The sequence below is a fragment of the Telopea speciosissima genome, chromosome 1 (assembly GCF_018873765.1).
Source record: "Telopea speciosissima isolate NSW1024214 ecotype Mountain lineage chromosome 1, Tspe_v1, whole genome shotgun sequence".
Taxonomy (NCBI): domain Eukaryota; kingdom Viridiplantae; phylum Streptophyta; class Magnoliopsida; order Proteales; family Proteaceae; genus Telopea; species Telopea speciosissima.
In genome coordinates, this window is record NC_057916.1 from 63,738,178 (window position 1) to 63,752,370 (window position 14,193).

At 38.8% G+C, this 14,193-nt stretch overlaps 1 protein-coding gene across 1 annotated transcript in view; it reads left to right on the forward strand.

Annotated features, from left to right (window-relative positions):
- The first annotated feature begins 8,983 nt into the window (after positions 1-8,983).
- The window catches only part of LOC122667263, a 99,516-nt gene continuing 94,306 nt past the window's right edge, over positions 8,984-14,193 (forward strand). Inside the window, exon 1 of the mRNA XM_043863519.1 lies at positions 8,984-9,424. Coding sequence (XP_043719454.1) covers positions 9,072-9,424 — 353 coding nt within the window. The 5' untranslated portion in view covers positions 8,984-9,071. The remainder of the gene's footprint in view (positions 9,425-14,193) is intronic.

The window sequence follows — 14,193 nt, forward strand, 5'->3', positions numbered from 1 at the left end:
TTCTGATTGCCTCTAGTTCTGCAAATTGATGTTAGAGTTCAATAATTCCTGAAACCCTCTCTTTGTAAAGCTAATTCTTGATCAAACAAAGAACCCATATTGATGTTAAAGGGTTCTAGATTTCTAACCCTTCAAGGGGGTTTTGACTTGAGGAATAATATTTGCATTTGGCAAGTCATGCATTTGATGATGTATTCTATGAATGAAGAAAAGTCATACTACCTTACAGCTCCAGTTTCTCTTTTGGAGAAGGGGACTTTCACCTAAATGTCATACTACCTTACATAAACTGTACTTTTAGATACCTCATCTTTTAACCATTTAGTTAAAAGATGAGGTATCTAGAGGATTGGTTTTCCACTCCCTTAATTTTGTAGTGTATCATTGTTGAATCAGAACTTTTATTGGTCCAGAAAGTGGATGCTTCTTAAGCATCTCTAACTCAATGTTTAAGTGAGTTAGTTTCTATCTGCTGTTTTAGGTGACCCCTTCTTCAAATGTGGGCATAAATGTGTTTCTATTGCAGCTTTTGTAAAGGAATGCCAAAAATCTTCATAGATATCATGACTTTTTCCCAAAAAATTAAGACACGTATCTGCTATACTACCCACTAAATTCTTTATTTTTTCTTCTTTCTTACTTTTGTTTCTGTGGGTCTTAAGTCTTGAGACTTGAGACTTGAGAGGGGGCAAAGTGCACATATAAGGCTGAAAAGGTCCCACTGATTTATTGAAAAGAATGAAGAAAAAGTACCACTGTTTCTGCATTCTTAGTTGGAGAAGGTATCTTCCATCTCTGTGTGTGTGCACAGTGGAAAAAGAAGGAATGAAATAAGAGAAAGTAACAAAGAAAGTCATGTGTGAGTAACTGAGTTAACTTACTTTACAGAAATATTTAGGTGGTCCTTTAAATCTTGATATTTGGTTAAAGATGATACTTAAGTCGTCCACATGAGGAACCTAAGTAAGTGTTTCTACTAATGATCTCAACTCCCAAAGTTGCTCTGGTGAGGACTTTTGTTTTGGTACAGTAACCCACTTTCATACTTGTTAGAGCTTCTTAGGCAGCTAAAGAGTTGGCATTTGCAGTGAAGATGAATGGCATTCATGCCAATGCACTGTAGTAGCTGATCAGGACAAGCTGCATTTGTAGCAAGTTTTCTATGAGCAGCTTTAATAGCAAAACTAAAGTTAAAGCAGCTACTCACATGGACATGGCCTACCTTCAAAAGAGTGTGAGACTTTCTAAAGAGAGAAGGAGAGTGAGTCTTTCTCTTTGTGTCTTTTAACATATAAAAATATTCTTATCTGTTGTTGTGTTAGTGTGATGGTAGGTGTGTGTTAGTGCCTTATTAGTTCCATTGGCAATTTTTTGTAGAAAAACCTGTTCTCTCATGACTCTTTGACTCCTATATTTGGAAGAGATGTAGAAGGACTGTAGCCACTCTTTGTCTATCCTCAAGGATTTAGTTCATATCAATAGTGATACTGATATTTTTCGACCATATCAGACTGTATCGGGCTGATATGGGATCAAAACATTATTTTTCTGAATATTACATATATTTATTACTAAATTATAAACCATACTATGTTCAACCAAAGAATATTATTTTCATAACATATGCAACCTTCTAATTTTTACCAGAAAACCTAATCAACACATGTACCAAAAGGAAAGAGAAAATAAATATATAGAGCCAGAATGAAAGAATAAAGTTGCAAATTCTCCCTATCAATTTCATAAACAGAACAGCCTGTAAATCTGAAAGTATTCTAACCAACAGGGCATAAGGTTTGGTCAAAACTTGGGGGGATGTTGATGGCTAGAGTGGGCTGGGGAATAAGGGAACAAGACTAGAAGGTTGGAACAGATTGAACCCCTTCTTCAAATGTCGGCATAAATGTGTTTCTATTGCAGCCTCCCTATCTTTCAGTTCTCTTGTGTATGTTACATGTTAGTGTTTATGCTATTTGAAGGAAATTTTACCTATAGTTGCACCAGATTGAACCCAAACACTTTTATCCTTAACACTGACATTAATTGATCGAAAAGTACGCCCCTTTTGCTCAGAATAGAGAAAAAAATTTGGATTATATATGTTCTCATTCTGCTTGCTCTTATCATTGATCCTGTGAAGGGGACTGAACATGTTTCCATTAAATCATTACTAGGTGGAGTTGCAGGGAAAGATTTGAATCCGGGCGCCCAAATTTGTGTAGCTGCAGGACAGAGAGCACAAAATCTTGTTCTGGATAAAAAGAAAAGTAAGGTGCCTCAAGTTGAAGATGAGAAGTCTTCCATAATGCCTTGGCAAGAGAGCATGCCACACAAAGAGATCATAAAGAGATACCTTGACAGGAAGCGCAAGATTGCTCCATCTGATGGTTTGAAATCTGTTCGAGTTCCATGTATTGGAAGAGGTATACATCATGGTCTTGAACATCATATGCAGACCCATAGAAAGGGTACTCTGAATAAGAAGCAAAAGAACTTCCCTCAAGTTGAATGTAGGATTACAGTCCATGCCGTAAATAACTGAGCATGACAGTCCATAGAAATTAAAGAGCCATTCACTCTTAAATTATTCTTAAATAGTGTCAATATATCTCAGTAAGAGATCAACTTACAATGACATTTGAGGAGTTCCGGCCTGTTTGTGCTTCTCGTGTTTTCAGACTACACTTTGTTACTACATTTTTTTGGGAGGGGGGGGGGGGAGAACTAATCTCCTTGTTTACAGAAATAATTAGTTCAATCAGAATTACAATGGTATTCATCTTTCTATGCAGGTTCCAGAAGAGGATCACTAACATTAGAAAAATGATTCTCCTCCTACCTATCTTATAGATTCCAGGAAGTCAGCTGGTTCTTATTGGTTAACTTCCTGCCATGTATGAATAACTTCATTGAAATCAAAGCTTGATAAGTGCTATATAATTTGACTAAGTTAGATCTTGTTCTCCAAAAGTTCCATACCTACCCTATTGTTTACTGCTAGAACCTGAACCTATAGAAAAAACTGTTTATAGGCTTCATCTTTGGAAGAATTACTCCATGAAGGATTGCACTTAGCTCAGCCAGAAAACTTGATGACTCTCCAATTAGCTGCATAAGATTTTGGATCAGTATATTCTGTAATATATGTTAAATGGGTTGTGCATTTTGTGAAGTAAAATCACTAATAAGATTTGTGTCTAGTTTTCTTCATGCGATAGTTTATAGTTTATATAGCTGTTGGTACCTGTGATGAGAATTTTTATGTTACAATGCAATATGCATATTTATATAAGCTTATGTGTATAATTTGCTTTATGTTTTTCCTGCTCTTTCCTCCTCTGTTGCTTAATGGTTTTTATCTTGTAGACTGGCTTCTGTAGAGAATCCTACTCAATTGTTATGTATGTATTTACAGAGAACTATTTATTTATATATTTCAGGATTTCTTTAATGCGTGTAATTGTGGGAATGCTACTAATGTTGAAGAGCCTTCTACACTTTCAATGGATCAATGTGATCAAGTGGCCAATAAGATATCCGAACAGGCAGCTTCAGATTATATAACCCATGGAAATTGTGGAACTCATGGCCCGAAATCAGTATGAGAGGCATCTTTATTATGCCAAAGATGCTACAGAGAACAGGTACTGCTTGTCAGAAACAACTGAGATAGTTATAGATATATTCTGGGCTAACAGATTCCACTGAAGCCCTTGGGACTGAGATGTTGAGATTACTCCATGAGAAGAAGTCTAACTTGCAGAAGTCTCAGTCCAGCAAAGAAAAAGATAGCATCTGTTCAGGACCTAGTGAGGGACTCACCAAACAAAAATCAGATGCCTTACATTCTAGTTTTGATGGAAAATACAGAAGCATCAATTTCAGCACAAGCCGACTAGAACAAGGTCAGGCCTGTAGTGGATTTAAGGCATTTTCACAGCGTCAAGGAAAGCTACCAAGTCAAGTCCAGTTTCCTGTCATTGGTTCAAGAAGAAGCTATGTGGTACTGAAAATTGTACTTGGGATGGTGATATGGTTGGGCAAAGATGCTTCAGTACCGCTGCTCAGTCGTCAGGTGCATATCATACTTCTCAGGTACCTTTACAACAAAGTGCATTAATGGAATCACAATCTGTTTAGCCCTCAGAAGTCGATCAGTTACTGGAGTGAGTAATTCAAACAGGATTTCTCTTCATAGGCGGTCGTACGACTATTCCATAAAATGGTCCTTTAAGTTTTAAAGGAATACGACGATCACACAACACTCTGGACGCACATCTCCACCTCATCCACTCCACTTTAATTCTCTATGAAACATTCTCTTCTATATCACTTTCTTTATTTATGATTATCCTCAGATATCTAAAATAATCACTTCGCGGTGTCTCTCTCCTCAATATTCAACAAAATATAAGTAGTTGAGATATATCAAACCAAAAGTAAAAGAAAACTACAATGAGATAGGGATGATGTTCAGAAAGTCTAAAGAGACAAAGAATTACAAAGATGCCATTATGAAAATTTACACACTTTTTGACTTGGATCCTCTGCTTGTCACGGTTTGCGACAAAGTGATAATTTTGATTCCCTTCTGATCTCTGCACAGCCATTGCCTTCGGAGGGGTGTTTTGGGGTTTTTCAAAGTTCTCAAAATTCCTTGAGAGGTGCCGACACCCATCCATGTCCAGCCATCGTCATAGCCGGGAGAGGTGACAAAATGCTGCATCTACAGTTTGCCCCTCTTTGATTGAGGCCTGTGCCATGGCTAAAGGATGAAGACCAAAAAGTGTTTGATTTTTTCACTTAAGATCATATACTACTGGCACCCTTCTCAGAGTTGTCGCAAGTGCAAAACCACAAGCGATAAACCAAATCCGATGAAAACCAATTGGTAAACCATGCTGAAAACATGTGATAACGAAAATATGCAGAAAACATGTGTCTCGAATCATGTTGTTCTTCAATCCCTTGTAAAGGCCTTGGTGACATTCCCTATTGGTGACCCCAATGGTCCCATGCCAAGGGTATCGGGTTTTAGATTATACTCCTTTGGCGACCAAAATGGTCTTATTCCTAAGAGTATTGGGCTTCGGATTGTACTCTTTTGGCGATCCAAATTATCTTATGCTTAAGAGCATCGGGTTCATGAGGGTGATGTAGCGTCACCCTTTGGTCTTAGGTGCATAAGGGTGATACATCACCACTCAACCGATTTCAAACATATGAGGGTGACACAACACCACTTGACCGATTTTCAAACATGTACATGAACGTGAAACGACACCACTCGACCAATTTCACACGTGTCAAGGTGATACAACACCACTCGACCTATTTCAAACATGTTAGGGTGATACAACATCACTCGATCGATTTAAAGCATGTGAGGGTGATATGACACCACTTAACTATTTCAGACATATGAGGGTGATGCAACATCACTCAACCGATTTCAAACATGTTTTGGGGTCTCATTAGGACCTTAGAGATGTCCCAGGGTGTGTCTGAAGTACATAGAGGACGACAGGGTGTGTCTGAAGTACATAGAGGACGACGGGAAGAGGAGAGACATAGGCCGAGGGAAGATCCCCTAGGGCAATTTGTTGACATCCCGAAGTCTACGGATACCATGACCTCCTTCCAATTTTGGTTTGCAAACCAAATCCCAGTTAACCACAATGGATTTTTTAGACTCAACATTACCATCCACTGGATATTCCTCATCCATTTCTCCATAGATTTTATAAAAGATGATGGACATTAGTACACAAAAATTATGAATAGGAATACATGAGACCACCGATCTAATCAACTCCGCACAATCAACAAGAGATAAGAATTTTAGTTCATAAACACTTTTATAGAACCATTTAGGTCTGGTCTGATTTTTTGGAAACATGAAATCAGACCGGTGTTACTAAATATAATTCCACTCCCAATCTATTCCTGCGGAACAAGAATCAGGAGTATTATCAATCGGGGCCTAAGTAAGGATGTCAATTTAGAACCAAAACCGAAACCGACCATTTAAAACCGAATCAATTTACTGATTAAAAGATAGAATATTTCTCTGTTCAGTTCGGTTTCATGTTTAAAATCATTGAATTGAACTAAATTATATATTTTCAAATGGAATAAGGAACTGATTAAAACTATATTCTTTTTTAATATTTCAATCAAATGTAGATGACAAAATTCTATTCCTTTTTAATGTTTGGGAAAAAGTTTGGTGATGACTAACAAATAAGGGTTTTTTTGTGAGGGAAGATGTAAAAAATTGGCCTAAACACCTAAAATAGAACCTAAACCAAATTAAAATCAATTAAGGAACCGAATACAAAATCGAATCGAACGAGTTGGTTTGATTTTGGTTTCGAAAATTTAGTTCTATTTTGGGTTGGGTTCGGTTTTGATTTCTACATTTTGTATGTTGAACCAAACCAAAACAAAACCAATTGACACCCTTAGGCCCAAGCGCGGTGGGCTTCCTTGATGTGTGAGTGGCCTAATTAAATACGCGTGAATGTTTGATTTAGAATAACATATTTTACTGTATCATCCATATATATGGTAAACAACGTGCATTTTATGTGGTACCGTATTATACCCAAGTATTAAACATGAATAATATTTTAAGGCTGATATTTTTTTTTTGGATTAAGAGCTTGTATAATAAGGGGGGGGAATTCAGGGATGGGGATAGGCCCCAAGGTGGTTTGAACTCATGACCTCTTATTTTAAGGCTGATATTCTCTGTACCATAGCGCAGCCTGTGCCTAGAGGCCAGACACATGAGCCTGCCATTCAAGGGGCAGGGTGGTCATTTCACCCACCCCTAGAGAACATTTGGCCAATATTTTTATTTAAACTTAAAAGCTAGTTTCTGTAAAAAAAAAAAAAAAACAAAAAGACAGGCACAGCCCAACACTAAAAGACCCGCACACCTTTATAAAGTGGGAAAGGTCTAAGGGTGCGTCTGTCTTTTCGCACTGGACTGTGTCTGGGCGCAGGTACACATTGAGGCACAGCATGTACCGGTTAGCGTTCTTTCTCCCAAGAGGGGAAGATAAAATGAAAAACACACAAAAAACCACCGCAAGTTCGCCACTTCTACCCCATTCATCTTCTACGTCTCCGTTCCATTTCAGTTCAATGGAGGCCGGCGAGACTTCCTATAAGGCTCAATAACCCCTGCCCTCTTCCTATTCTCCGTCTCCATTCACGGTTAATTGCAGCGGCGGACAAGCTGTGTTCCTCTTCTTCTTCTCTGTCTCCGTTCGTGGAACGGTTGCAACTGCAATTGCAGTGGCGGGAATACTCCATCTGAGGCTCTCTCTTCTCCGTCTCTATTTGGCTAGCAAGTCTTTCTTCTTCGTCTTCATTGTAAGTCATTTCTCAGACTATTTTAAATATAAATCTCTCTAAAAAGGTTTTGTTTCTATATCATATAATGGTTTTGAGTTCTCTTTGTTTGATCAGATTTTAGAGTTTACATAATCTTATTTTATGGAGTCTACTTAGTTTTGCACCTCTTTGTACCATGGACAGAGTCCAAAGGAATAAAACTTGGCATTGATTTGATGGTGCTACGAGTATTAATGCTATACCATTGCAGAATCCAGATAGATCATCCTTGAGTTAGAAATTGAGACTACTACAACACAGTAGGAGAACCTCTCTGTATAGATTAAAAACTAATTCTGAATCATATACATCCTGGTGAACATCAGCATGGCAATGTGATCCAAGTGAGGGTACAACATGAGCTAATCGAATTGAGGCCTGTAGACTATCATATGACCTTCCACTTCTGTAGAATAGTTGAATGGATATTTCTGAAGTTTATTCATGAGCTTCTGCAGATCCAGCTGATTACTTATTACACAAGTCCATGTAATCTGTAACAAATTGAAATAGTCTTTGTAATCTGGGAAGGTTACTTGTGCTACTATTCCTTAGTTGTGAGGTTTCTTTCTGATAAAATCATTGTCTATATGCTATTATTTTGTTTATTAGGTGGTGAATGTCTGTTACATAGTGAATGTATGCTCGTACATTTGCTTACAGAGCTGCTGTATTAAACACGTATTAAACGCATACCGTATCAATTCCGTACATGTTTTATTACCCCGGATTTTTGAAAAGTATGATTGCCGTCTAACGTGTTTATTTGCTGTACGTATCCGTCCCTGTATTATTGCCGTTCCCGAGCTCACTAACTAAGGTGAGTGGTGCCCGATTGACAAGGAGAGTTAGCGTTCTCTGCTGGGATTGTAATTCTTATAATTTTTTTTGATAAGATAATTGTAATAAGGGAGAGAGAACGCTGCTTGGTTGCGTGGCGCTTATGCCAGCGTGGTGCCCCACCTCTCTCGCCTCTCCCGCCCTCTGCATCCCCTCACCCACCCTATCTCTCTCCCCTGCCTCTGCATCCCCTCCCTGCGCACCTCTTTGCATCTCCCTCCAGCCCTTCGGCATCTCAAACCTGTACCACCTGCTCCCACCCTAGCACTTGCCCCGGCCTTGTCCATATCCACTACCACCACACCCACAACCATTATTAGCAACTATTTCAGTTCCCACTTCAGCAGCATAAAAAAGGAAAGCGACTAAGATGAACTAAAAACCCTTCTTGGAGAAACTGAGATAGATAGTGCAGAAGTTGGAGAGTTTTAAATGTGACCTACTTTCAGACCTTAGAGGTGGGGTTGTTGAAATTGCTTAACTGTAATCCATAGGGAGATGCTGATACCTTCATTTGATTGATGGAAGCTTTTAAGTTCAAGAAGTATCGTTTTTTCTTAAAATTATTTTTTATTAAGATGTTCCAAACTTATTTTCTTCAATTCTGCCTCTTTTTTTCGATTTGGTTAAAGACTTTTCATCAAACAAACTAGGTTACAATGTGTTTTTTTTGTTGTTGCAGAAGAAACCACTTAGAAGCCAACGTTGTCTTCCCATTTATTCTCTGCTTTACTCCCATGATAAAGCTTATCCTTATAGCATATCCCTCTGCAATCTACAGATCAGAGTGAGCAGTAAAAAAATTATTATTTTCCACAGAAGCAGCAATGGACACTATTGTCTTAGCTGCTGTAGAGGAGATATGTGCTCAGGGTAGCAACGGCATTTCACTTCTGGATTTGTGGCCAATGCTGCAGCCCTCGCTTTCTTCAGCTGGCTTACATCAATGTGAAGCGGTTAAAAGAGCCATCTGGAATGGTATTCTTAACACCCCGGGGCTCCAATTTGGTCTGCAAGATACTTGCATTATGCCTTTTGAAGAATTTGAGAAGAATGAGTTGATGATTGTAGCTGAAGAACATCTCAGGGATAGCTTTATAGGACTCTATGATAACAAAGCTGCCGATGCCGGTCTTTCTCAAATTCAAAGGCGTGTGCTGGAGAAGCTTGCCATTGCTAGGTATGCAATTGCTCCCTCTGTAACAAACCCTAACTTGTTTTCCTGTTTAACTATCTGAAGTTATTGAACTTATGTGGTTAATAGTTGAAATCCTGGTACTTTTGATTGATATAGCTATATATTAAAATTTAAACAGTGGTTTATCCTATCTATTGGATTAAACGTGTTTTTTAATCATCATTTGACTTGGGTTGGAGTGCATTATGAAGTTTTTCGATGAACTGATTACAAACAAAAATGATAATGTGTTTAATGCTTGTTTCAAAATGACATAAGCCCTTCTGCAATTGATGAGGATCTAGCTTAGTTTCATGCAAAGGTTTTTTTTTTTTATTTATAATTTTGCTTCCTGTAGAAATTTTCTTTGTTATCAAATTATCTCTAGAGCATGGCATTTGAAAAGCAGTGTCTCTTTCTAATCTTGTGTTTGGCGTGTAAGCATAGTTTAAAATCTCGCAATATCTCGGTATCTCGGGCTGGTCGAGATGGCCAAAATATCCGAAATATACTGAAATATGGTATTTTTTTGCCATATTTCAGCACTCCATCTCGGTGGGTTTTTGGCCATATTAAGGCCTAATACTTCATGTACACCCTTATTTAAGCTAAATAAATACATTTAAACCTTCATATTGCAAAAAAATGAACTCAAAGTGGTGTTTTGGGTTTGCACCCTTGATTGACAGTATACGGTCACCGACCCTGATGTATAAATAGTTAAATACACATTGATTAGGTACTAAAAGACATATAAGAAATTTAAACAAAGTAATGAAACAAAAATACCTCATAAGTCATAAGTCATAAACTCCATAATAGTCGATAGTTCAATATTCAATAGTCAGTACTCATTACTCAATAGTCAATACACAAAGTCACAAGTTCACAACTCACAAGAGTGCAAGACTCATAAGAAATATCACGACGAAATGTCATGAAATATCCCGAAATATCATCGAAATATGAACCTTTTCCATTTTGCCTTGCCATTTCGTCTCGGTACTGTCGAGATTTCTGAAATATCCTGATATATCGGCGATATTTCGCTAAATCTTGAACCATGGCCATAGTTTAAGATCTCGCGATATATCAGTATCTCGGGCTGGTCGAGATATCCGAAATTTACCGAAATTTCGCCGAAATATGGTATTTTTTTCTGCCATATTTTGGCAGTCCATCTCGGTGGGTTTTTGGCCATATTAAGGCCTGATACTTCATGTACACCCTTATTTAAGCTAAATAAACACATTTAAACCTTTATATTGCAAAAAGTGAACTCAGTGATGTTTTGGGTTTGCACCCTTGATTGACAGTATACGGTCGGACCTTAATGTATAAATAGCTAAATACACATTGTATAAGTACTCAAAGACATAATAACAAATTGAAACAAAGTAATGAATAAAAAATAAAGTCAAATGTGGCCTTTAGTTTAAACTCTAAACTAAAACATTCATAAGTGCATAAAGTCATTAGTTCAATACTCAATAGTCAATACACATAGTCACAAGTTCACAACTCACAAATCACAAGACTCACAACTCACAACTTACAAGACTGACAACTGTCATGAAACAAATCCTAATAATAATTGCTATGCCTTCCTGGATTGATCCCACTCATGCTCCGCTGGAGTCGATGTCCATTGTCCTCTGTCTGAAGGACATACGTGGACCACGGTATAGTTTCGGAGAAGAAAGGAGTATAGTCATCCACAATTGCCATGTAAATGGAGTCATCAACATATTGAAGGTAACCTATCCTAGGATATTGGTGATCAATCTGTGACTGTGAAGAAGAACCATGACTACCCACTGATCCAGTATGATGTGATATCGGCGCTGGCAGCATATATGGCTGGTGAGTTGGGTAGCTAGGGTATGAAAAGATGTCGTCCACAAAAGATGATCCAGTATGTCCCTGGGGTTGGTACTGGGACTGGGAGTCATAGTCCCCAACGAACTGCCCATATCTTTATCCATATCCACCTTGAGGTTGTGATGCACTATAATCCGATGACGATGGAGTGGTATGTGCGTCAAAAGATGGGGCACGCCAATGCCCACTCGATCCTCTCTCCCTATCACCCATACTCAATCCGCCAATAGAGCTAGATAACTCATCAATATCCATATATTCGGCAACCTGTATCTGCTGACACCTACGCTTCCTGGTATATGATAAGGGGATACGTGAGGGTGCGGGTGCGGGTGCGGCCTCACGCGCACCGTGGTCCATATCTTGTGTGGCATGATCAAATTGTGTTTCTCCAGTGAATCGGACTGGCTCTATAGGCGCCGTTTGCTCGTCTACCACATAATGCTCTCGCATTCCATCAAATTCTTCACCACCACCACCACCACCACCACCACCACCATCATCATAATCATTTCCATCATCATTACCATCATCATCATTTCCATCAGTTCCAGTCTGAGTCTGAGTTTGATTCTTACCAGTGCCACCTGAGGACTTGGACTAGTCATCATCCTCATCATCATTGCCACCTGTGGGCTGGAATGGTATGGGTGATGCTTCCCGTACGTGTATCTGACCCTCGTCAGCCATATTGTCATCCACATCAGCACCCATCTCAGAAGCTATCACGGGGTCTGGCCTACCTCCCTCTTAATCCAACACCGGCTCACCTCTATCCCTCACCCAATCCACAATAGGGTCCTCATCATCTAAGTCAACTTGAAAGATGTCGGCGAGGTCAATAGTGCCCCTTTGTCCTTCATGTCCCATACATATGTGTTGTAGTTTCAGCCTCAAGTTGTAGTGCACATACACCATGTCAGATAGATGTTCGGAACCCAATCTGTTGTGCCCCTTAGAGTGGATGAGCAAAAACATACTCTAGTTCCTCTCACAACCAGATGCGGAACATATTTGGGTAAGGATCTTGATTGCTATACTCCTTAAATTCTCAGTTGATTCCCCATACAACACCCACCATTTAGCTGCATTACAAGTTTACAACAAAAAAAGACGTGTCAAAATTTTTACAACTTTCAATTTTCAATACATATGTAATTTAAAAGAATAAGATATTGAATTGAGTACCAGCATCACCTCATGCTCTGCGTTGTACTACAACATCGGTTCCAAAACTCCTCAATGCATCCCTAAAAACCTTCATCTATAATTCTATACCCATGTGGAAAATTAGTAATGACTCATTAACTAATTGCTACTTACTAATTATATTCCAAATGAATTATAAGACTCACCTCATTGTTGCATATAGATTGTAGTCTACCATCTGGCTTCAACTTTTTTACTACTTGTTTCGCAACATCAATAAGTTGACTATCCAACCCAAGCCTATTATTATATTGATACTTGGGGTTGAATTAGTATGCTGAAAATTGACATATAGAAATGAGATATCATCAGATGCATAGGTAATTAGTAATATAACTAAGTTATAAATTAGTTACATAAACAAAATTACTCACCAGCCTTATGCAATGGATGCATAAGTTGATTCTTCCAGCGAGCATTGATAATATCCAAGAAGTGCTTGCTATTACGAGGAACCACATTGTAGACACTATCCTTCATCAAGTCAATGGTAGCATATAGGACTGGCATGGTGGGGCCCTTGAGAGTGAAGTCCGCTATATGTAGAACTATAACTACTGGCTCCAAAATTTTCACACTTTGCTTAGCTTTGTCCAGAATTCCTCAGAGGACATGGTTTCCTGTGCTTCCCTCCCACTTACGGTATTAGAACCCTTCTATCCAAACCACTCCTGAGAAGCAAACATAGATCTCAGCCAGACCTTCTTTGTCTCAAAGCTTTTTAGGGCAATGTAGTTTGTGGCAAATCTAGTGATGCCCGGCCTCACCAAGTCATCCCCACATTTTTCCCTCAATAGATTTAGTGCAAAGGAGTGGTTGTATACAAAGTTGGTGACTTGTCTTGCACTTTCCACCACAGTTTTCACCAATTTTAACTTTCCCATATCCTTCAGCATTAGATCAATGCAATGGGCCGCACAAGGAGTCCAGACGAGCCGGTACTTACTGTTATTCATCATCTTCTCACTGGTCTTCTTGAAGTTGCTTCCGTTATCCGTTACAATCTGGACAACATTCTCTATTCCTACATCTTTTTAACCACTTCCTTCAACAATCTATAAATGTATTTTGCATCCTTTATGTCTTTGGATGCATCCACAGATTTGAGGAAAATTGTCCTCCCATCGCAATAGACCATAAAATTGATGATGGACTTTCTTGTAGGCCCAGTCCAACCATCTGCCATTATAGTCACCCCATATGTCTCCCACATACTCCTCATTTCACCAATGTACTCTTCAGTCTCAGACTTCTGTTGAGGTAAATAAACATTCATTACCTCATATGGGGTGGGCCCCTTGAACCCTGGGCTAGCCTCTACAATTGTATCAATCATGGTATCATAATGGGGGTCTTATGCGGTGTTTGCTGGGATTGTATGGTATATCATCCATTTAGCTATTGACTCTTTCATTAACCCCTTCATATTCTTCCATGCTCCTTTGGTTTTTGGTTGAGTGCTTCCCTTCTTCTTATGTAGTTTAGGATCTGATACTGATGGTGGTACTGGTACCGATAGAGGTATTAGAGCTGCCTTCATACTTTGTGATCTTTTAAAAGGATTCAACAACCCACCAACTCTAGAACCTCCAGATGTGCCTGCTCCTCCACTACCTCTACTCTCTGTCTCTGCTGATCTTCTCGAAAACTAACTTTACTCCTCGAAACAGACCGTTTAAAGT